The sequence below is a fragment of the Saccostrea cucullata genome, unplaced genomic scaffold (genome assembly GCF_032062105.1).
Source record: "Saccostrea cucullata isolate Sc308-1 unplaced genomic scaffold, CSIRO_AGI_Scuc_v1 ctg160, whole genome shotgun sequence".
In the NCBI taxonomy this organism is placed as follows: Eukaryota; Metazoa; Mollusca; class Bivalvia; order Ostreida; family Ostreidae; genus Saccostrea; species Saccostrea cuccullata.
The window spans coordinates 193,763-219,937 of NW_026938254.1; the positions used below are offsets into that span (position 1 = coordinate 193,763).

Consider the following 26,175-nt stretch of genomic DNA (forward strand, 5'->3'; position numbering starts at 1 on the left):
TTATTTATCATTAAATATGCAAACGCCCAGCAACACTTTCCATTTACATCCCTTAATATTAGTGACTGGATTCAATAAACAAACTTAACTGATTGCAGATTTTATTTTAGAAAAAAACTCGCTACACTCTATAATTATCTTTTATTGAAATAAAACAGGTCATAGAAATCTGCTAAATTTACACAGCTCTGAAATTTTTTTAAAAGTTAAAAAACAGTTACAAAAGTGATTAACAACATGTCCAAGATCTACAGAAAATATTACATTAACCTTAAGTTTGTTGCGAAAGCTAGAACTTTTATTCAAGGTAAAAAATGTGAATAACATAGCTAATTATCCTCATGTCGTGTACTACATTTTGAATTAAAGGCAAAATTTAGAACATAACGATGATTAAAATTGTGTTCTGTTTTGAATGAGGCTTAAAACACCGCAGAGCTATTCTGGAACGCTCAAATATAAAAAATAAACGTTTTCTTCATTTTTTTTTAAATGAAAATATCATTAAAGAAAAAAGAAATGAATTTGTATGGCACGCAAAATTCACAAAAATGAGCTAAACATAGTTTCACAGTTGACAAAATAGGTTTATCGACTGTAAACTATAGTTTTTAAAATCCGTGAGATATAGTTAACAATTCGTTAACTATAGTTTTCATCTGTAAAATTATATTTAACGGTTGTTAACTATAGTTTAAAATAACGAATGCTAATCTAAGTTTATCTGTCTGTAATAAAGTGTTAACTACAGAATTTGTTGATAAACATAGATTCACGTCTGTTGATTATAATTTTCAATCGTGAACTATAGTTAAGAGTTGTTAATCATAGTTTTACAAATCGCGAAACTATATTTATCAGATCGTTAACTAAAGTTAGGTGTTGTAAACCATAGCTTACAAGCCGTGAAACTGTATTTATCAGATGATATATGTTTTTCAAAAGATTGTTTTCAGTGTTAAGTATAGTTTACTGTTCCTTATGGTCTTTCCATCCTCACAAATTTAATGGTTTAAAGTACAAAAAATGGATTTTTTTCATATAATATAGTTTAAATTAACTATTTATAGCAAAAAATGTGTAGGTCACCATGTTTTTTTTTTTTAAAATGAGAGACAAAAGTACATGTATTTATCAACATGAAAAAATTGTACACGTTTTGTAAATAGTATTAAAAAAACTGGTTCAAATGCAAAAATTCTGATGCTGAAACTTCCGAAATACTTCCCTTTTATAAGATACTTTTGAATTGTGAATATCAGAGAAACTATTTTACATTAGAAGTACAATAAAGTACAATGAAGAAAATGCCTGAATGAAGAAACCTGAGAAAGAGTTATTGCCCTTGTCAACATTTTTTAAAGATTAAAATAATTGATTAAATATTAAAAATGTATTTTTAAAATTCTTTTAATTAACAAAATTGATCATTACACCTATTGAAAAGCATTCTTCCAAAAGATACTGTTCTATTTGGTATGATTTTCAATAAATGACAATTTTTGAAAAAAAACTATGACGTCATAGGAGTTTGGAATTACCTTAACATAGATTAACGTGTTAACTAGGGTTTACAGAAGTAAAATATAGAATAACGTTGTTAACTATAGTTTATAGTCCGTAAACTATAGTTTCCAACCGATAAACCTAGTTAATGGACTTTGAAACTATGTTTAGCTCATTTTTGTGAATGTGGCATATCCTAAATATGGAATCCTGCTTATAAACTCATACATAAAACATACATCAATATCAACAAGTATTCTGGGAGAACATTTGTATTGAATTTCCAATAGTAGTCCCCCCTACCGGCATTTGCAAGTGCAATCTGGTTCCCATATAAATCAAAGGACTATAATTTCACTCAAAAATCGTTGAAATGGAACAAAAATATAAACTTGATCTGTATACGTAACTCATCAAGATACATTTAGATACTGAAAATCAGCTCAAAATACTCAAGCATTTAGAATAAAGAGCAGAATACCATAAAAATGTTTTTAAAAGGTGTGATTCTCTAAAAGAATTATTGAAGTGGAATCAAATTTTTTACTTGATTTGTAACTTATGATATGTTTACATGCCAAAAATCAGCTCACTATCTGCAAGCTTTAAGAAAAAAAGTGCGGAAAATCGAATTGGACAGACTGACTGACAGACAAAGGGACAGCTAGACGGACGGACTCAAAGGAAACCTATAGCCCCTTTGTTTTCACAGGTAGGGAACTAATAAATATGATCATAAAAACAGCAACTAACAAGATGTATTTGTGAACCACTAAATGTATGGAAATATAGCAAAGATTAAAATTTTCGTTAATGCAAATTTAATATATTGGTACCAGAAGTAAGGCATTCTCACTGGAAATACAATTGTGAAAAATGAAAGTAGGCCAATGTTAAAATTTTTTCATAAGTACAGAAATCTTCAAGGTCAAGGTCAATGGTATCCAATGAAAGGTCTTGCAACATAATATACATATGTAAAGTATGGAAACTCTAGCACTTACCGTTCAGAAGTTATGGCCAAGGTTAAAATTTTAATAAGTAGGTCAAACTTTAAGGCCAAGGTCGAAGGTCTTGGCCTCTTCAAATAAAAGGTCTTGTCACAAGGATCAAATATGAAAAGTATGAAAGCACTAGCACTAACCCTTTAAAAGGAAATGTCAAGGTTTTCTTTTTAAAAGTAGGTAAAACTCCAAGGTCAAAGAGTCAAAGTTCCTAGTATCCAATGAAGGGTCTTTTCAGAAGGATAACATAAGTGAAAGGGTCACTAGCCCTTAGTATTCTAAAGTTATGGTCAACGTTAAATTTTTTTCATTAAGTACAATATCTCCGAGGTCAAGGTCAAAAGGTCAAGGTAATTGGTATTCAATGAAAGGCCTTACCACATAGAATACATATGTAGAGTAATGGAAGCCCTAGCCTTAACAGTTCAGAAGTTATGGCCAAGGTTAATTTCTTTAACAGAAGGTCAAACTCAAAGGTCAAGGTCAAAAGGTAAAGAGTCTTGCTTTCAAATGAAAGGCTTTGTCACAAAGATTAATAATGTAAAATATGAAAGCAATAGCCTTAACCCTTTAAAAGTTAAGGTCAAGGTTTGCTTTTTAAAAGGAGGTCAAACTCCAAGGTCAAAGGGTCAAAATTCTTGGTATTCAATGAAGGTTTTTTTTTTAACAAGAATTACATATGTGATGAAAACCCTATCCCTTGCCGTTCAAAAGTACTGTACAAGGTTCAAGTTTTTTCACAAATTTAAAATCTCCAAGGTCAAGGTCAAAAGGTCAAGGTTGTTGGTATGCAATAAAAGGTCTTGCCACAAAAAATACATATGTGAAGTATAAATGTCCTGTTTATTATTGTTCAAAAGATATGGCCATAGTAAAAGTTTGGAATTTTTGTGTTTAAGTGGGTCAAACTCCAAGGTCAAGGTCAAAATGCCAAATTTAGTAGTATCCAAAGAAAGGTTTTGTCACAAGTAATACACGTTATACGAAATATAAAAATCATAGCTCCACTAAATCAAAAGTTATGGGCAAGGTTAAAGTTTTTGCGGACAAATAGACAAACAGAGAGACAGACAGACGGACGGACACGACAAAAACTATTTACCTCCGAAACTTCGTTTACGGAGGCATAAAAAACAAACAAACAAATTATCTAAAGCAAAATAGAAGAAATCTAGCTCCCTAGCTTGCACACTAGTGGTACAATGTAGTACAGTGATGGAAGTAAGTTTGGTACAGTGTACATGGATTTCTTTAAATTTTGTCATCAAGAAGTCAAAACAAGACAAATTCAATGTTTTTATCAGAAGAAAATTTATTCTACCTTACAAATACATGTATTGAATTTGGAACATACAAAATCAGTTCTCCAGTATCAGAAAATGAAACATACTATATAGAAAGTTAATAAAATAAATGTAAAATGTAATTTTCCAACATAAGAAAAACCAACGGATGTTTAAATTTACGAAAATTGATTAACATAATAGTGGAAAACGAGAACAAAAAATGAACTTAAAAAATGCAGTACCTTTTGGAATTAATTTTTTCAAAGTTTATTTAAATATTTTAATTAACAATAACATGTTAAGACAATTTCATCAGAATCTGTTAATTAAAATGCTTTTTTTTTGGTCTAGCCATTCCTTACAGTTTACAGTGCCACAATAATTTTATAAAGAAAATAGATAAAATTTGAAAATAATCGTATTTTTGTGTTTGAAATACTTTTAAATTATTAAATAAACAGTATCCATCTTATATGAGTTACATGAACGGGAAGGTCTTTATCACCATGTATTATTGTATAAAGTTGTAGCATCTCATATAGACAATTTTAACAAATTATGTGCAGGTATTGTTACCATGTATTTAAAAAAATATATTTATGATACAACCACACAAAAAATAAAAAAAAAATTAAATAAACAACATTTTGTGTTCCAAGTGGGAATTTCGAGGGGAAAAAAGGTCGATTTGTATCTTTACTTGATATCATACAGGCAGACTTCGGAATCATAGTAACAACGATTGGTAAATCTGAAAAGTAAATTAATGTTTCTTCAGAAATTATACCATTTTCGAAAGAATATTAACGAATATAAAAAGAAACATAATAGCCTCAAATTGATTGAAATATGGAGAACAACAGTATTCAAGCTTAAATCTATAGAAACAATTAAAATCGGGAGCAGATCAAACAAGGACACCCAAAATGTGGGATCAGATGACAAAGAGAAGAGTGCATCCTCTACTGACAGATCACATCCGCCATGTGTTCCTTGTCGAGATCCGTAAAAACGGGAAAATCCGTAGACAATTTAGTGTGTAAATAATGACCTATCTATTACATGTACTTTGAAAAAAAAAATGCTGCATTTGACTGAAGGTTGTTTTTGCTGATAAGGTAATTGTACTGACCATAACACTTGTATAAGAACATCTTCAAATGGGACTGTTGATATCCTTATGTTTGCCGACAGCTTCCCTCGTTTTAGAAATTGTTCATACGTAGAGCATTTTCACAATGTTTTTTCGTATCGAATCAACTGAGACATGTGAGAGACGTAAACCCCTTTTGCAGTTGATAAGGGTATATTGCTACATAAGTAATTAAAGGAAACTGACGATTGGAAAGTTGAAGCCATCACGTTTATCATAAAACTTTTTTGGTTATCATAGATGTGTTTTTTTTTTGTTAAATATCCACATATGGAACATATGGGTCGAACTAGTGCCAATTGATAATGAGCCGTAAATATGGAAGAACTCTTTCTTAAGAGATTGTCTTAGAAATATTTCTTTTATATTCTAATGAAAAGTTGAGATATCTTGCCAAAGATCAAGATGTTCAAAAATTTATTTTTACAATAGCTCCAAAACTATGTGAGGTATAAAGTTAAAACTTTTACAGTGTATAATTATATCATTGATTAACAGATAGAAAGTAATATTTGAATACACTTTTTTTTAAATATATATTTTGAGAAAAAATGTATAAAAACTTTTGCATATTTAAAAATTTGTTAAAGAATATGCATTTTTTAAAAAGAATTTTTCTCAAAAATGTTCATTTTTTAGTATTTGTCATCAAGTCATACTTTCTATCTGTTAATCAATGATACATGTATATTTATAAACTGTAAAAGTTTTAATTTTGTAAACCACATAATTTTGGATGTACTGTAAAAATAATTTTTTAAGCATTGTTGACCTTTGGTGAAACCTTAATGGTGGCCAAACACTGGTCCAAAAGTATACTTGAATCCACACGTCATAGGAAATCATGAATCTTAGCAATTTAAAGGATGTTGTCCTGTTGTTTTATTGAAAATTATTTGAAAGGCTTTGCATGAAATTTAGTTTTTGAAGAAAATTTAAAAAGATTTTTGCAATTACAAATGATAAATTGTATTTGCTGACAACGTCATTGTATCGACCATAGAACTTACGAAATGATGACTTTAAACGATACGTCTGATATTCTTGTTTCATCAACTTGCTTGTGAATAATTTACCTCGTTTAAGAAATTGTTTATACGTAGAGCATGCTCTTGCGTATCGAATCAACTGAGATATATATACTCCGTATGCAGGTGATGAAGGTATATTGCTGCATAAGTAAGGGAAGTTGACGATAGAAAAGTTAAAGTCATCACGTTTATCATATAGCTTGGTTGTTAGATTACCATTAGTGTCTTTTTCAAGAAATGACAGAATTATATGTATGAAGAACACATTTTGATCAGAAAGCTCACCATAGCATTTGGCTCTTATCAGTAAACATTTATAGATTTTTAAAAAAGATATTTCTTTTTATACATGTACATTTTTTCAATGTACAATTCTTAGAAACTTGGGGTAAAATGAAAAGGTATATCCCGGAATTATTATACTTTTATGTAAATTACTTGACTATGGAGGCACATTTCTGCCCCTACATGCTAGATAAATTATGTCAACATGCAAGGAAAATACAAGTATGTCAAAATGCAAAATAATCATTTCTACATGCAAGAAAAAACAAGATGTGTTTGTGAAACACTATGCTTCCGGCGGCCACAAAGTTTGAAAAAGCATTTTTAGCATATAGGTCACAGTCAAGGTCAAAAGGTCATTGACCTTAGCAATTGGTGTCATTTGAAAGAACTTAATAAGTGAAGTATGCATTCCAAATCGGAAGTCTCCATCTCTTATGGTTCAAAAGTTCGAAAATGCTATTTTTAGCATATACATGTAGGTTACAGTCAAGGTCACAAGGTCATTGACCTCGGTGTCATTTGAAAGAACTTTAATTAGTGGAGTATGCATACCAAATCTCAATCTCTTTCGGTTCAAAAGTTATTGCGAAGGTTTAAGTTGACAGACAGACAGAGAGACAAGCAGACAGACAGGACAAAAACAATATACGCCCCGATCTGTCGATCCGGGCGCATAAATATGTTAACATGCAAGATATACCAATCTTATTAGAGAATGGTTTAATTTTTGCTGTAACGCGTCATTTGATCGGATAAAAAATTAATCTGAATTGTATAACCTGGGTTGCCTATGTCACAATGACCTACGTTAAAAACGAATCGATCTGCTTGACGTTATGTTTAAAACTTGAACAATTTGAAGACTTTTTAAGGAGAAGTTGTTTTGTTATCTATACTTAATGATTGAAAATAAAAATATAAGGAATGAACTAAATAGCAACTGGTATAACTGTATACTGTAACTGTATACTGGGTTGGAGCACTTTACACTTTTTTATAAACCGCATCGCCCCGACCCAGGTTACACAGTGTAACTTGGGTCACTAACGAAGTTCGTTCCTCAGTTTTTCAGCAGATTTTTGTCTTAACCTCTATTTAAAAAATCTACATACTTCTTTTAGTACCTACAATAAATTTGGATTCTATAGTGCCAATTTAACTGTCTTCAATTAAAATCCCATGATTAAATTCCATACCGAACACATTTGATGAGGAACTATATTTTGTGGCTTAACGTTTTTTTTTTCATAGAAGAAATATTTTTCCTCTTTCAAAATAATCAGTATTGTTAAAGGTACTTATACACAGATTCGAAGTCAATATTTTCTCTATAATATTACGACTTACATATTTTAATAGCATTTCACACAAAAATTAAATATCCTATTTCATTTAAAAGGTTATTAAAACTTAAAAATTTTTGGCGGGTTTGATTGACACATCCTTGCACTTTTAAAAATTTCAACCTTATTCTTAATCCTTAAGAAAATTTGCAATCTTGTTTTGTATTAATGAGAAATATTAAAACTTTTATCAAGAAAAATAATTTAATTTAGAGTTGAAATGTTAGAAAGCAAAACTCCTTCACAAGTATCGTCATTCCGAACTAACAGTCGCATACAGAGTTTAGCAAATCGAGCACACTCGTGTTATGTACACAGTTTTTGTAAACATGGCACGAGTTCTGTTATTGTTGATGTTTACAATTCACCGGGTGCGTTCAATCGTCACAATCTGCTTACCACAACTGCACGGACTTGAAATATATTGTGTTTTTTTTTTTTTTTTTTTTTGCTTTCGAACATATCTACTCTGAATTTTTTGGATTATAGAGTATTAATATTTTTCATTTATACACAACGAGATTGCCACTTTTCCCAAGGATTAAGAATAGAATTAATTCGTGAAAGTGCAAGGATGTGTCAATCAAACCCGCCAAAAAAATTGAAATTTTAATATCTTTTATATGAAATAAAATTTTTAATTAATTTTTGTGTGAAATGCTATTAAAATAATTAAGTCGTAATATTATAGAAAAAGTGATAACTTCAAATCTGTGTCTAAGTACCTTTAAGTTTGGATTCCTATTTTGTACACGTGGCTTGCACAAAAGAGTTATTTTGTGCAGTGAAATGGTCTATGCTGATCCTAAATTATAAATTAAATTTAACTTTCATGAATTCTATCGACATATTTGGCAAATAATATCAAATAAATCGTGAAAGTCCTTTAAAAAAAGCTTTTATTATTGCTAAAATTTAAGCTTAACATTAGCACTATTTTTATAAGTAATATCTAAAAATTAACATTCATACCCCCTCTTTTTATTTCATTTTCTGAATATATTAGAAAATTTTAACCAATCTGGTTAAATTCAGAAAATTGACGTATGATTGCGTCCATGACAAAAGGGTGCTTATGGCTTTTTTACTAAAACAAATAAATAATGTCTTAAAGATGTGACGTTAAAGATTGACGGTGAACTTCGAGGCATATTTTTTATCCTCATGACGTTTGACGCATCTAAAGTTTTTATTATTGTTTCCAACATATGGAATTTATCTTGATTTATATATTAATTTAATTAATATCTGAATTTTCTAATCCATCGATTTCAATAAATATGAAAAATTTAGAATTATGGTTTCTTAAACATATCAATAATACCTCTCTAATTTAAGGCCTATACCACTGAATAGCTTTCCTAAAGAAACTTTAGACTGTGGGGCGCCGTTTTAATAAATTTAAGGTATTTTTTGATATCAAAAAATCATTTTGTGTTATCAGAAATTCGATTTTTTGATGTCAAAAAATCATTTTCTGATATCAGAAAATATATTTTTGCATATCAAAATTTAAACGAAATATTTTGATTTCAAAAATTCGAATTTCTAATATCATAAAATCATTTTTTGAAATAAAAAAAATCGAATTTCTGATATAAAAAAATCTTCGGGATTGTATCATATCAAAACAGAATCTTTGATATCAAAAATTCGAATTCTTGATATTTAGAAATATGTCATTTTCTAATATCAAAATTCGAATATCTGATATCAAGAAATCATTTTCTTAAATAAAAAAATCGATTTTCTGATATCAGAAAAATGATTTTTTGATATCAGAAATTAAAATTGATTTCTTGATATCACAAAGTATATTTTTTATATCAGAAAATGGATTTAAAAAGTGAATAATCTTCACATAAATGATAAATACTCCCTTAATCTGTAGAAATCCCATACTTCATTGCCAAATTTGCTTTCCACTAGAATTTGTTGATTTCACATTTTAAGATTTTTTTTAATGTAAGAATTTAATAAGCTCGATATTTTGATTTTTTTTAATAACAAGAATTCGATTTATTGATGTCAGAAGATACAAGTAATTATTTTTTTGATATCAGGAATTTAAATTCTTGATATAAAGAATAAATTCTTGATATCAAGAATTCTTTATTCTTTTTTGCTATCAAAAATGATTTTCTGATATCAAAAATTTGATTTCTTGATATCAAAAAACTATTTTCTGATATCAGAAAATTAAAAAGGTTTTTTAATATCAAAAATTAGAATTCTGTTATCAGAAAATAATTCTGTGATAACAAGAATTCATATTTTGGATATCAGAAAATGATATCAAAAATATTTTTTTATACAATAATTATTTTTGGAAATCAAGAATTCAAATTATTGATATCAACAATTTCTTTTTCGATATCTGAAAATATCTCAAAAATATTAAAACGGCGCATCAAAAAAATTTTATTTTCTGATATCAAAAAATCTTGTTTATTTTCGTATATCAAAAAAGCATTTTGTTATATCAGAAAATGATTTTTTTTTTCATTTCAAGAAATCGATTTTCGAAACAGTATCAAAAATTCTTGATATCAAAAAATAACTTGTACTTTCATTTAATATCAGATATTTTTTTATTAATATCAGAAAATAGGTTTTTGATATCAAAAAATGATGAGTATTTTTCTGATATCACAAAATCGATTTTTTGATATCAGAAAATAAGAACCAAGTAAACTTCCGATCGACTTAATGAATGCTTCCCGTGATTAACATTCAGAATCCTGTCACACAAATTTATTGTGAACTTTGTTGGGCTCTAATAAGTTTAGGACATGTCTGGATGTTAGGATGCCGTCGTCTTTTCTACAGTGTTCTAAAACGTCGGGTTTTTTTTCACTATTGACTATATTTTTAATCATTTATTTCGCACACAAAACTTAAACACACACTTTATGGATAGCTCAGACTTTACATTGAAGAATGAACTTCTGCGACCACAAAACGAGTACTTGCTGGTCTTAAAATCTGAAATCAACAAATTTTAGTAGAAAGCAAATATAGCACTGGTGTTCTGGATTTTCTACAGTTCAAGAGAGTATTCGCTATTTATGTGAAGATTTATCGCCATTTTATTTTATTTTGTATATACTTTGTGATATCAAGAAATAAGTTTTGATTTCTGATATCAAAAAATTATCTTCTGATATTAGAAAATCGATTTTTTAATTTCAGAAAATCGAATTTCTGATATCAGAAAATGGCTTTTTTTTTATATCACGAATTCGTATTTTTATTATCAAAAACTTGAATTATTGACATAAAATCCCGAAGATTTTTCTGATATCCGAAAAGGAATTTCTGATACCAGAAATTAGAATTTTTGTTATCAAAACTTCATATTTATTTTCTGATATAAAAAAATCATTTTCTGATATCAGAAAATGATTTTTTATATCAAAATTTTTAAATCTGATATCACAAAATAATTTTTGATATCAGAAAATAACATTAAAATATAAAAACGACACCCCATAAATTTCTGATATCTGAAAATAATTTTGAGATAACAAGAATTTGATTTTTTGATATCAAAAAATGATTTTCTGATATCAAATATTTATTTTTTGATTTTTTTTTCAAGAATTAATTTTTGATTTTAAAAAAAATATTTTATGATATCAAGAATTTTAAGTGTTAAAATCAAGAATTTCTTTTTTGATATTAGAAAATACCTCATATTAGACAAGTTGTTTTTCTGATTGGATATTAGACGTGTTTAGATATAATCACATTTTATCTTGATATTTAGATCTAGATTAAGATTTAGACAATGACCTTGTCAGCAAATACAATTTGTCATTGAGTCAAATGCTGACTGACGTTTTTCATACTAATTGTTAGTCCATTGTTTATACACTGAATTGATGACAGATTTTTCAGTCATTTCCCGATCATGACAAGGAGCACACGGCGGGTGTTACTGGTCAGCAGGGGATGCTCACTCCTCCACGGCACCTAATCCCACCTCTGATGTTTCTGAGGTCCGTGTTTGCCTTGCTCCTGATTTGTATTGTTTTATGGACTTCATTATTGAATACTGTTCATTATCTCCATATCCTGCCTTAGACCAGTTTAAGGTTACCTATAAAACAGGGGTTTATTGTTAAACTATTGCAAAGAAAAATGGTTTTTCTTTGTGATGAGATCTGCTCCACCAATCACATGTCGATCACATGTAAACACTTATTCATACGTGCATGCTGCTTAAACTTTTCTTAAATTGTTTTTTACTAATGTTTAAACTAAACATACATCTTCCAAGCTTTCAGAAATCTAGCAAAAATTTGTAAGAATAAATGAAAATATTTGTATTTTCTATAAATAAAAACAGGAGAAGTAACTATGACAATCGATGTAAAAGGGGTATGTGGCAACGCACTTTGAAAAAATTTTTTAAAGTGTGCTAAAATGGGGAACAGTAGACACCAGGACATTTATACTTCACATATGTTATGTTTGTTAAAAGATCTTTCACTGGATACCAACAATCTTGACCCTTTGACCTTGACCTTGGAGATTTTTGTACCTCTGAAAAAAACTTTAACCTTGGCTATAACTTTTGAACAATAGCTACTACGGCTTTCATACTTCACATATATAATTCTGATAAAAAGACCTTTCATTGGATACCAAGAACCTTGACCCTTTGAATTTGACTTTGGAGTTTGACCTACTTTAAAAATACAACATTGACCATATTTTTGAAGAGTTCGGGCTAGGGCATTCATACTTCACAAATTTAATCCTTGTGACAAGACCTTTCATTTTATATCAAGAACTTTGACCCTTTGACCTTGACCTTGGAGTTTGACTTACTTATTACAAAGTTTATCCTTGACCATAACTTTTGAACAGTATGGGCTTGAGCTTTCATATTTCACATGTGTAATCCTTGTGACAAGTCCTTTTATTGGATATCAAGAATCTTGACCATTTGACTTTGACCTTAGAGTTTGACCTACTTTTTAGAATTAGAAACTTTAACTTTGGTCATAACTTTTGAACGGTAAGGGCCAGCGCTTTCATACTTCCCATACGTAATCTTTGAGACAGAACCTTTCTTAAGAACCCAACAACCTTGACCCTTTCACCTTGAAATGCAGTTTGTCCTGTATTATAAAATGTTAACTATGGTCATAACCCTGGAACAGGTGTAGCTAGCGTTTTATATTTCGCATTTCTTGTAAAAAGGCCTTAATTGGTATCAACATATTTGATCTGCATTTGAGAAAGCTTAACCTTCGCTATGTTGCCATACGGGGGCATCAGTGTTTCACAAACACATCTTGTTTCAAAGTGCGTTAATATGGTCGATATTAACGCACTTTGAAAAGACATTTTATTTTTCAAAGTTCGTTGATTTGGTCCCAATTTTTTTTCAAAGTGCGTTGTAACAGGGGTACCAGAAAGGGACAACATTTCAGCTGCATGCTCTGAATTACAGAGGTCGTGTCCTGTTTACAAAAACAGTTTATATTTCACGGTTGTATTCAATTTATTTAAGTCTGTACAAAACACTGAGCACGGACTGACGATACTAGTGAGGGGTTTTACTTTACAGTTCTTCTCTGAATTTTCTGTTTTATAGTTTTTAAATAAAAATCATAATTTGTGAAAGTGCAAAGTTGCGTCATTCAAAAAGTTTCAATAACTTCGAAATGAAAAAAAAACTTTTTTAAAGATATTTATTATATTTTCATGTGAAATGCTATTGCAATATATAAGTCGTAATACTATACAGAAAATTAGAGAAAATATAAGTTTACTTCATATCTGTGTCTAGGCACCTTTAGATCGGGAGAAAGCTTACAATACAAGAAATACCTAGGAATACTAGTAAATGAAATGAGCGACAAAAAATCGGCGGCGTAAATTGAAGGTCTTTACAAAGCATGGATCTGTAGCTCTCTGCTTCATCTTTCCGAATTTTCTCAAGCAGAGAGCTACAGTGTTGCAGCTATTGTATCCGAAGACAATTTTTTTTTACGAATTTTGAGTAAAGAACCTACTTAATACAAACATAAGGTCTACGGGGATTGTGACTGTTTAATGAGAGAGACTTACTCCCCCATAGGCATACGATCTCATCTCTGGACTTTGCTGGTGACCATATTTATTCTATCATCTAAACATCTAGCGCCTAAAATTATCCGAATCGATGAAAAAGAAGACACGAATGAACACAAAATCGAAAAAATGCATACCTGCTGCAATGCAATCCCGTGCTAATCTTCCTGCTTGTTAATTCCTGTAACTATTTCCTGTTCAAAAAAGAACAAAGTTGTTAAATGTTGTTAATTAAGACTTCATTACTATCCAATTACCCCTAAAAACAAATCATCCTTGGTTATTTTATTATCTTTTCTAAGAAAAGGGTGCTGATGAAAAAATTTAAAGAATTGCAAACCATTCTTTAAAAATATAAACGTACTTCTTTGGGCCCATGTTACAGTATGCCCATCCATCACAAATTAACTCTATTGAATCATCATTAGTTCCGTTCAGTTTATTTCACCAAAACCACACTTAATTAATAACATATATACATTATATACAATATATACAATCAAGGTCTAATAATTTACACATGCATCGTCTTATTTAACAATTTTTGTAAATTTAAATTGTTATTTGCCATCTAATTCTTAAACTTGATCTTTTATTTTATTTATTTCTACTGAAGTAACCTCTTTTCGCTTGATAAAGAAATCAACTTTTCCCACGCTAATTGAACGATTTTTTTTCTTTGGTACTTATAGTCTGTTACGAAACAATTCAAACGACGCCATGCATTTTGATCTTAAGACCTCAACATAACCTTTGGGCTACTTGAAAGCTACATCATTTAACGATCAACATGTGATATCTCACATGATTAAAAGTTTTTAGTTGCAGAACTTGCTTATATATATTAAACTTGTTTATATATTAAACTTTTCTATAAAAATATTCATATTTGAATCGCATGAAATGGATTTGATTTTGAATTTACTGACTTTGTTGAGATTATTTGAGAGGGCACACTAACAACTAAACTGTGTGACAAACGAGATGATTTCAAATTCTCTGTCGTCAACTATCCTTATTTGACTCGTTATATCACGTCATCACCTGTTTTTGCTGTGACCATCTCCCAACTTATTTCATGCTTAAGAGTTTGCTCCAAGTATGATCCTTTTTAACTGAGGCAGGTTTCTGTCAGATAAGTTGACGATACAGGGATTTCAACAACCTCTTTTAAAGTCAGTATTTCCTAAAACGTATGGTCAATATAATGACCTTGCTAGCACGTATAACCTATCATTGGGTCGGGTCGTATTTTGCCTGACTTCATATCAATTGTTAGGCTTTTGTTATGACTCCGAATTCGAAGATTTGTATATACTTTTTGCCTTTGCCGTCGGTCTGTCGGATTGTGCGCTAAATTTTAACCTATCTCATAACTTTGAATGGAAAAAGCTTTGCTAATATATTTCTTAAATGTATTTCTTATTACAAGACCTTTCTTTAGGTACCACCAAATTTGACCAATTGACCTTTGAATTTGACGAACTTAAAAAAATTACTAAAGAATAAGCTTGGCTATAACTTTTGAAAAGTTGATGCTAGGGCTTTATTACGTCTCGTTTGCATTTTTTGACGAGGCATTTCATTGGATGTTAATTTTTTTTCACTTGACCTACGAATTTCACCAACGTACACATTTAACTTGAACCTTGGCCATAACTTTTGAACAGCTAGCGTTAGGACATTCATTTTCACAGGTGTATCCATTGCGAAAAAATTTTTTTGATTCTAACAATTCTGACCTTTCATTCTGAAGTTTGACTAGCATTTCAGAAACTTCAACACTCGCCATAAGCTGACATACAGGGGCACAACTGATTCACAAATACATGTTGTTTTTATTCAGTAATTGACTACGGAATATTTTGTCTACCTGATCAATTTATATGGCTCACGGCGGGTATGACCGGCCAACAGGGGATATTTTCTCTTCCTAGACACGTGATGTCATGTGATGTCACGTGATGTCACCTCATGAATTTCCAGAGCTCCATGTTAATTTTCTTTTCATATTTATGTATATTATATGTTTGTTTATTTTTTTTATCAAAGAAAGTACAATGACATACATATAAATATTATAATATTTCAACCATTAAATCCTTTTTAATTGATTATTTGGAACTCGTTAATTTTTTATCTATTTTGTCAGTGGTCGTTTGTTAAACGATTCTGATGGCATACACAAGTACTCTAACGTTGATATGAAAAAGATGCTCGAGTTTTTGATTAATTATATCTTTTATAGAAATCAGTTCTTCCAACAATCTGTCGGAATTGCTAAGGGTACCAATTTAACACCGTTATTAGCTGACATTTTTTTTTGGTATTCAAATAAAGAAAAATTAATTCAAAACTGAAGAGAAAACTTGCTGACCTTCAAAGATACATTTACATACATCGAGGATGTATTATCAATTAACAATATTAACAATAGTAACTCCCATTCATACGTCGACTCGATATATCCTAGTAAGCTTGAAATAAAAGATAAAATAGAGTCTGACAATTTGTTTCATATTTGGATATTTTTCTTGAAAAATACATTAAAAATAGCCCGACAACCAAACTTTATATGTTTATGTTTAACGTAATGAACTGGGCATTAATTTTTTCTGTCGTCAGCCCACCTTACCTGCATGTGTGGCAACTGTATCTTTGTTATCTGCATATGGGGTTTATCAAAATGGGTTTTCTGTTTAAACGTTGCATTTATGAAAGTCATAAGAAAAGTCTACTTCATAAAATATACCGGTATTTCAATCATTGTCTAATTTACGGGGAAGATGAAAGATTCAGATTGATCACTTATTTTTTGATTTACATGTATAATCTAAAATAAAACAATCGTTTTCTATTGTAAACCCCTTTTTCTTCGCCCAAGACAACTTTCAAATTATAAATGAGTAAATATAGATGTAAATGATTGTACGTTATATTGATAAAATATAAAGAATTTACTTTTGGATTTAATTCTAACTTGTATTAAAAGATGATATTAACATTGTATACCCGTGGTGTTTGAAAGAGTTTTTAAAATTTTAAAAATTCTAATTATTGACAAACAAGTTGATGAAACAAGAATATCAGCAGTCTCGTTTAAAGAAATTATTTCGTATGCTATGGTCGATACAATGACCTTGTCAGCAAATACAATTTATGATTGACTGACGTTTTTCATACTTATTGTAAGTCCATTATTTAAACACTGAATTGACGACGGATTTTCCATTTTTTCCCAATCATGACAAGGAGCACACGGCGGGTGTGACCGCTCGGCAGGAGATGCTCACTCCTCCATGGCACCTGATCCCACTTCTGATGTTTCAGAGGTCCGTGTTTGCTCTGATCCCATTTTGTATTGATTTAATGACTTTTGATCTTGAATTCTGTTCGTAATCTCCATATATTTCATTATAAAAACAGATACTTGTAATCAAAAGTTTTTCACACCAGATTTATATGTGAACACGATTAAAATTACATATACATGTATAGATACAATCCAATTGTTGTCTCCCTGTTTTCATATGGTAAGGATTATTAATTAAGTTGTTCGTAGATATTATTATCTTTTTTGTCTAAAGTATGTTAATGCAAGATATTTTGGTTGTTAAAAAGATTCGAGTCTGGTCGTGTTTAGTCAGTCGATAGGAATGCCTAATATGGCTGTTCATTAATTTCAGTAGGTTGCTTATGCATATATTCGTTTCGCTTTCGGTGCAAACCTTTTAAATGACTAAGAAGGGCCCCCTTTAGGTCTCTGTAAGTTTATATAAAATGTTTGCTCGTTCTATGAATCAAACTGAACCACACAAATCACCTTTTTAAAACCCCGGATAGTTGAAACAGGAATACGAAAAGCAGATTTAATAATAAAAAAAAATTAAATGTACATTTTGTACTAAATGACTTGCTTTTGTTATTTTTGAAGTGTTTTTAATCAAAAATATCATCTGGATTTTTTTTTCCATTTCCTATTTAATGAGAACCCGATAAAAATAATGTTTACACTTCATAGGACAGATCAATGGAATACTAGTATTCACTTTTCAAGTGTACATCCAGATTTCTGCTGACTTCAAATCAAATCGCCCTCGATCTTTGGAAGACATATCAACTAGTATTAAATTACAGTCTAATTAAGTAGTTTTGCGTTTTAGAAAGAAAAATCATTTCCTATATTAAAATAATTATTTTAACTGCATTTTTAAATAAATTATAAATATGAAATTAAAAAAAAAACATCGATTTTGCATACTTTAGAATAATAATACTCTTATGTTACAAAACGATAAGTTTTGTTGTAAAGCCTTTCCATTGAGAATGAAAGAAAGAAATGTGAGAGTTAATTCTGAAATAAGCAACAATGAGATACTGTGTTCTGATAAGCTTTTAAACGTGTTACTACCTCTTGTGTCACATTTGCAATCCTCTTTCATATTCCAGCGATAAGGATTCCATTTTCTATGAATGTTTATTACGCATTCTGGTAAACCGTGAACAACCACACCATCGATAGGACCATTTTCTAAATCATTGAAGGTTATGTAACCCGGATTATACAAATTTCTTCCACAGTTACATATCCTCTTGAAAATGTGGAGCGTTACACGTCTTTTAGACCCCCTTGGTCTTCTTTTGATAGTAAAATGGTAAAAATAACAAGATTCATCATAGTGATTTTCCTGCACCCTGCCATCACTCATATCAGCTGTTTCAAAGAACTCAGAAGCATCTGAAAAGTCAGTCATATCTAGATTTTATGAGGTGTGAATTTGTGTTTCTTTTTGGCTTGTCTTCTTATATTAAGCAAGTCATCTGAATGTTATGTCATTGGTGCCTTACTGCGCATGCGATGGGTGTAAATCTTGGATTTGTACACGTGGCAAATAAAATCTTCATTTCTAATTCTGACATTTAAAAAGTGGACTACATGAATCAATGCAAAGAAATAATTCAGAAATTCTAATCGAATAAACTCAAAAGCATTAGAAATGACAAAAATTAAAATACTACCTATCATTAAAATATCACAAACCATATCAAATGGCTCAATGTTTTAAAACACGAAAGAAAGCAAGAAAAATGTATTGAACAGTTTTCTGTCTAGTTCGATTCATGGCCCACTCCCTTGTATAATACCGCGCTAAAATATGTTATATTTTATTGATTTAGGTTCAAGTCTTCCAGAGAATATTTATTCTAAACGTTTTAGATGTGACTAAATCAAATATAGAAAAGGAGAAACTTACTGATAGTTAAACAAGGGCAATATTTCTTTAGCCACAGAAATTCGTGTACATTTTACCATCTTTCAAATCAAAGGGAAGCGTGGAAAATCTAGTAAATAATTTTGAAAGGCATTTTCATTAATTTTATATCTAATTGAAATATAGGTTAATTACAGATTCATATGTATTTGCCATCGTATCGTACGATATAACATGCAATTTTGCCACTAAAAGAAGACCTTTGATTGTTAAAAAAAAGTTCAAAAAAAATTGCATAAAGCGTATTCGTAAAATTTTAAAAGACAACAATTTGTCAATCGTTTTAAGCTGCAAACAACATGAATGCATTAGAAGAGCTCTGATTAACACAACAAAAACCCATTTTCAGCAATCATTAACGAGTTTATAACGTGATTTTAATGTAGGGACATAATAAAATGTTCATACACAAAGACTGGCTGAAAAAATTGCTTTCATTTAAATATTGTTTTATAAGAATTAAAGACGTGTGTCAAGCATACGTTTCACTTCTGACTATGTATTTAAAGTCTGTTCTCATTTTTTGGTATTAAGACTTAATTTTTTTAATTTGATTTTTTTTTTGAAAAGATCACGCTTTTTGAAATATCGATTCGAGTTAGAATTTTCCAACAGTGTAAATACAGAAAAGAATGCTTCATTGCAAAAATACATATCACCTACTTGATGACCTCTTTTGACAATAGCAATCCATTTGACGTTGTTTGACTGGGTGACCACCTTTTCTCTTTGGTGGCCTTCTGACATGACATTCCGGCCTGCCATGAATTTCATATTTGTATTGCCTGTGCCTTTGTGCATCAAATCTTTCTGTTCCTTTCAAGCCTATTAGACCATAAAATTTTTCAAATATCCAGGATATATATCCACTATCTTGACTTTCTCGGGGGATCGTCTGATAATATTCCAAATTACTTATATCACTCATATTTTCTTAATGTGTAAAGAATTAATAAATTCGAAGGCAATGATTACCAATACATGTATTTATTTCTGTAACATAAAAAATTTAAAACAGTCCAAAGTATTTATACCAGCTAAATGCTAGAAATTATATATCCTATCGCAATAATTAATTGGCACAAAGACAAATTTTAATCGGAATAACCGAGTGTATTAAATATATAGATTTTTGCTTTGATGTGTGACTATTTCTGTCGAGGACGTCATATTCTTTTTTCAAGAACATCTTTTATAAACTAAACACCTTTGTATAAGAACGTGTTTTAATTTCATTTACTTTTTCCTTGCCAATATATTCCAGAAAAAAAGCATAAAACTCGATTTATTTGGTATGGACCTGCATTAAACTTGTTAATATAAAAAGACAACGTATGCCATAGTAAAAGAAAATATAAGTTGGAAAGACTTGCAGTCTCCCATAAAATCTTAAACATAAACTATGTCAAATAAATGTTCAATGTGAGATTATTCTAATAGATACACTGTAGGTTATGGTTTCTCGCAAACGGAGGGGTTTTTTTTAATCCCAAAAGCTGTCCTCTTGCAAGTCATTTTCTTAATTAATCTCTGCAAATGTCGTAGGCAATAATAAATTACGGCATTGTTATTAAAGGATGTTTAATGAATGTGTAGTATCTAAATCTATACTTTTAAATTCCTCTTCAACTTTTGAAATATTTGAATGCCAAATAATACAAGACTAATTATCTTCATAATCAGAATTTCTTAAACTTCTTAAATATTGGAATCTATGTTTTCCTTCTGATATTTGCAGCGAATAAAATTATTGGCATGGGGAAACTTCTAAGACGTGGACTTAAACTGAGAATGTTTTGCTTACTTTGCAACAAATTATTCGGAATCCTCTAGAAAGGCACTATAAAAGCAGGAAGGTTGCAAAACATTCATGTATAAACAATAGTTTATCAAAAAAAACATGTTGCAGATTGAAAAGTAGGAAATAAGCAAAATGCATAAACAAGGAAGACCATAATATAAATTGCCAAATGATGGAATAGAAATGAAAAGAACTTGTCCTGATGAAATCTTTGAGGGAAATAGCTTATGCCTTTTCGTGAGTGTCTTATTTTGGATGTGTCTTTGTGACCTGAATTCTTAAGATGACGTACATGTGTATATCATAATGAAGAAAGTAAAAGAGAAATAAAAATGTTACTAAAAGTTCAAGGTTATTTATTGAAATATCCATTTTTTTAACCATCGATCTTAATCACAACTAGAGGTACTGTGAGCAATGAGCTCACTAAATGATACCCCCCGCCTCCCATATGGTTATAACTGTGACAAAGTCCATGTTTTGCCGTGGCCGGGAAACCCAAAATATGTGTCAGATCAAGAAGTAAAATAGGAGGTGCACAATGGCAATATGTAATAAAGATTCTCTGAAAGTTTCATTAAATTTCATTCAGTGGTTTAAAAGGAGTTGCGGATAAGAGATGGGTACCCTAAAGCGTAACAGACGGACGGACGTACAGACGGACGGACGGAAGGACGGACGGACGGAATTAACGATTACTATATACCCTCCCGCTTTTCAAGCGTGGGGTATAAATATATGAAACATGGATAACTTTTCAAATGCTAAACAATAACGTTTACAACATATTATTAAAGGATCCGCGTGATTGTTCGTAATTCCAAATATTAGAACAATGGCAAAGGTACGCTCGTGTCCTGACTATGATCAAAGCTATTTAAAACTTCTTACCTGGATTTATTAATAACTTTTCTGGGATTTTTATTTTGTCTATAATTGGGACCAGATAAGATGATCATGTTTTACAAGTTCTCTATACTACATCTATGTAACAATTTTTTTTCCAGTTTATTGTTTGAAAAGTGATTGTTGTGATTTCCTCTACAGTCTTAAAAATGAGGAATCCGAAGTCTAGATTTAACACACTATAAAAAAACAATTATAAAAGTAGATGCTTAAAATAACTATCAAAAACCTTATCAAGTTTTACTGAAACTTTTTTTTTCAGAAAATACTTTTCTGGGTACTAAGATTAAAGGTCACTTCACATACAAAAGGTTTGGGAAATTCATTGTAGGTCAGTTGATATAAATATGTATCTTTCTTGATTTAATATAGGGGGAAATTTTTAGCTGGGTTTATCGCTTAAATTGCGATGGTCGGATATTAACAACCTGTTCAAGCAGGAAGTTGACCTCACAGAAAACAATTAAATTTACATGTAAAGAATATACATGTAGTACTTACTTCCAATCGCCTGCAAACGCTAAATAAAAAAAAAGATAAATCAGTTTTAGAAATTCTTTTGAAAATTTCAGTCCATAGTGAAACAGCTCTTTTAATATGAATAATGTTTTTATGGTCGTAGACTGGTTCAAGACTGGTTCTACACAAAGAGAAAAAGAAAATTGGAACCCATGCTTATCGGTGCCAGGTTATATCTATCCAGTTAAATTCGAACCCTGGTTTAAGTTCTTAAAAATACCGAGTAGATAAAGTTTACATTTTTAAATTTTTTTTTTATTTGCATTCATAGATTTTTTTATTGTTTAAAAAACGTTATGGAACACTTGATTTTATTAGTAGCATTTTTGTTTGACTTACAGTACTATCAGTATTTTGATTTTTTTTTTACCTTAAGTTAATATATCTGGTGCAATGATAAAATTTAAAAAAAATATGGTTATTCTAGATGGCATATTCTAATATGATACTCTTTAATGGATCCATCAATAAACAACTGATCACTGAGATATTCTGTCCTTGAGTAGGTCTTAAAGAAATGTTTTAAACGTACCTAACATATTGGCTTTAGTTTTGCCTGATTATAATGGTTTATGGTCATTTTTAAAAGAGACTTATATAGTAAAAAGAGGCCCAGGAGTCACATTGCTCACCTGAGCACGTCAGCTAGAAAAAAGTAAAAATTAGTTCAAAATTGGAAAAAGTTTACAGAGGACAATTTTACACTACTTGATTATGTATTCATATTAATAAGCAAAAAAAGCTCAGAAAGATTTTTCCTAAACATTTAAACCCCCCTCTACTGTTGTGCCCCTCCCAAACCTTAAGAGTTATGATTTGAACACATTTGAATTTACACCACAGGATGATGCTTACAGGTCAAATTAACTAAACATGGCAACGTCAACTATTGTAAACTTAATTGTGTAAAATTAAAAGCTTATAATAGAAATTCCAGTTTTCTAAATATTAAAAATATTTTTCTTTTTTCTGACCGCAATATATCTGTCCAAGTTTTAGAATTATACTCTATTTATTCTTCTGAACTGACGAATTTTATTGATACAATAAACAGTTCTATGATAATATTGATTGAATTTAACAATTTTCATAAATAGTTTTGATAAATGGTATAACACAAGTGATATAAAATCAGCTATTCCAGAGCATGTTAACGTACGACACAATTTGCTTTCAAGCTTTGTGAATACTGAATGCCAAAATAATCCTTCATATCAACCAAATATATTTACATATCTTAATTACATTGGTTGCCGTTGCTTCTTGACAAATATAGTAATTGTGTATATGATGATGCATATATCTTTATGTACAAGTCTCTGATTTTCGAAAACTCCTTAAGACTTTAAACTACAGTAAATAGTGTATAAGTTCATGATAAACATTCACAAAAAATTGAGTTAGTTTGTTTTAAAGCTTTGTAAATAGATAATGCCAAAATATTCCATCATATCAACCAAACATATATACATAACTAGTTTTTATTGGCTGTCGTTGCTTCGCGTCAAATAAAGCAGTTGAGTATATGCCGCATAGATCTTCTTGTACCACTATTTGGATATTTTTTATGTAAGTGAAATGAATATTAGAAGGTATGTTAAATTTTACGCTAAACACTGGATTTTTTTAAATATCCAAACTTTTCATACTGGGAAGGGATAGAAAGGGGTTTAATGTAAGTAAGATATATATTTCTTTTTCATTTCAAAAAGATTTTTTTCTCATTTATTTGTTCATGTAAAAAAAATGTGATGAGATTTATTTGAAAGCTTGGCCTAAAGAAAATAAGTGGTATCTGTTTGTCTTTACTATCAAGCAGAATAAGGTAAACAAGCTTCCATCACTTCCATGGAGCTTGGTTTTTGAGTAAAATTAAGCACGACAAGTTAGCTTCCTTGTCAATTGTACATCTTATATGATTTATATTTGATCTCACAATATCACGAAAAGACTGTTCGAACAATCCTTTAGGAAGTTCCATTCAAAACACTACTATTTGCTCTTAATACAATTTCATCTGAAAATTTAACTTTTCATTTTGTGGTTTATCAATTAATAATTAAGTATCAATTTGTACAAGATAAAATTACAAATAGTTAATGAACTTTATTTCTACAAATACGCACTGGTGCATCGATAGGCGCGGTTAAAAAAAATTCACGTGCGGGCGAGACAAATAGAGACAGAAGTGAGGCTTAGAGCACGTTGATTGGCGGAATCAAGAGCATGTAAATATAATGAAAAACTGTCAGATGTTTTGATTTCATGACGATGATAAATCGATTGGCTTGCATAATAGGCGAAGGCGTTTATGCAAGTTATCACGCAAGCCACTTGATTGATCACATCATGAAACCAAACAATTAAACAGGTTATTCCTTAAAGAATATCAGAAAATCAGCTAGATTTATTACTTTTCTATCATTAATTGATAAAAAATATTTCACTTTGTGTCCAATTTACGTTTTAATTTTTGCCCTCTGATTGAATTTGTTTCTTTTCCCCCTGGATGTGACAGAGCCTAACGAGGCCTAAGTAAACCTTGCTCATTAATTCAGAATCAATCTACCGGGATGGGGGAGGTGATGGGTGGTAGTATCCATTTTTCATAAAGAAGTGTGTTTTAACATTTCCACATAAATACAAATGGTATGTTTCAACACAGAACTGATGAATAAGAATTACATCACTGGTAAAATGACAGAGTGGTCAGAAAGCCATATCTTTATTTCAATAACGTGTATGTTCCCTCTTTTACGGAGAATATATGATGTAACAAACGGTGACTACCTCTTTGCTTACAAAATATATTTTTAAAAGAATAAACAAACAATGTCAATGATAAAAAGGACATTTATTAATACCCAAATAAGATTGTTACTAAATTCACAAACAAATAACAACAGGTCTTGCTCAAATACATATTCATTTTCATGTAACATAAAATAGGCTTCGATGAAATTCCTCGAAAAACACAATAATATCTTTTTATTTATCTTTCTTCGAAGAGAATGCAAACTGTATGTATTCTAAGGAAAACATTTACAAAAAAAAGTTTCAAATGAACAAAGTAAGTCATATTTTACCTTTGTTGCAATGATAAAACTTTCACCACAGAATGATTTTAAACTTAAAGGAAAATTGTACAACTGAAAAAAAACACGTTTTGATGTTTAACAACGTCTTATAGACAAAAGCATGCACTCTGTTTACCACACATTATTATATACCATCCCAATTTTGAATTTGACAAGTTTGCTTTATTTACTTGGATTCATTAGGTAGGATCCAGTTTCTAGTTGTTATGGTGGCAATTCTGTTCAGCTTGTAGGGAGATCTATGGTTCTTGACTGTAGTCAAAAACAAAAAAAAAATCAAATAGCTTTAAAGAAAATAAACAGAAAATTAGACTTCGTGATAAGAGTAAAAATACCTTTTCTAATTGTAGTCTAAAACTCTTCCTATCGGTTTTATATCTTGGCAGTGACAAGACAACTCAAGCCTGTAATTAAAAGATGGAAAATCCTTCTTCCTAGTGATATACTCGCAGGCTTCATGATTGTGCACATCTACTCCGTCGAATGGTAGAACTAGCCTTCCACTGCCGATGTAATTATTATACAAAAGATTTTCTCTGTCTTCAAATTTCGCATTACACTTGCATATTCTCACGAATACAACTACTATTCGGCCGTTTTCATTAAGCTCTCCATATCGAGCCACAGCTTGGCACTCGTCGCTGCCATGAATTTCGCCATGCATGCACTTACTCAGTGAACTTAAAAAGACTTGGATAGAAACACCGCTTATATCGTGCCTACTCATGATGCAGTATATGTTGATTATTACTTATTTTTGCAAATTTCAAAGACTTGCTTCGTTATGACACATTTTTAAAGCCTTGTCTTATTTATATGTCTTTTGGCTTTGTGTATTAATTATGACGTAATTTTTTCAATAATTCTGTACTCTTCTGTT

General features: G+C 30.2%; 1 protein-coding gene and 2 long non-coding RNA genes across 4 annotated transcripts in view; 1 reads left to right on the forward strand and 2 right to left on the reverse strand.

Annotated features, from left to right (window-relative positions):
* The window catches only part of LOC134249776 (uncharacterized), a 53,340-nt gene that overhangs the window by 11,352 nt on the left and 15,813 nt on the right, over positions 1-26,175 (forward strand). The window contains exon 1 of one of the 2 annotated variants that reach the window (XM_062732129.1): positions 20,941-21,009. The exons of the other annotated variant lie outside the window; for it this stretch is intronic. Coding sequence (XP_062588113.1) covers positions 20,956-21,009 — 54 coding nt within the window. The 5' untranslated portion in view covers positions 20,941-20,955. Of the gene's footprint in view, positions 1-20,940; positions 21,010-26,175 lie in introns of those variants that run through there. 2 annotated transcript variants of the gene reach the window in all.
* Positions 1,089-18,527, reverse strand: LOC134249778 (uncharacterized). Its single transcript, XR_009988356.1, has 3 exons — positions 18,110-18,527; positions 13,836-13,892; positions 1,089-4,547 (listed from the first exon to the last, which is right to left on the reverse strand). It is a non-coding gene; the product is annotated as an uncharacterized LOC134249778 (long non-coding RNA).
* Positions 25,037-26,100, reverse strand: LOC134249826 (uncharacterized). Its single transcript, XR_009988362.1, has 2 exons — positions 25,631-26,100; positions 25,037-25,547 (listed from the first exon to the last, which is right to left on the reverse strand). It is a non-coding gene; the product is annotated as an uncharacterized LOC134249826 (long non-coding RNA).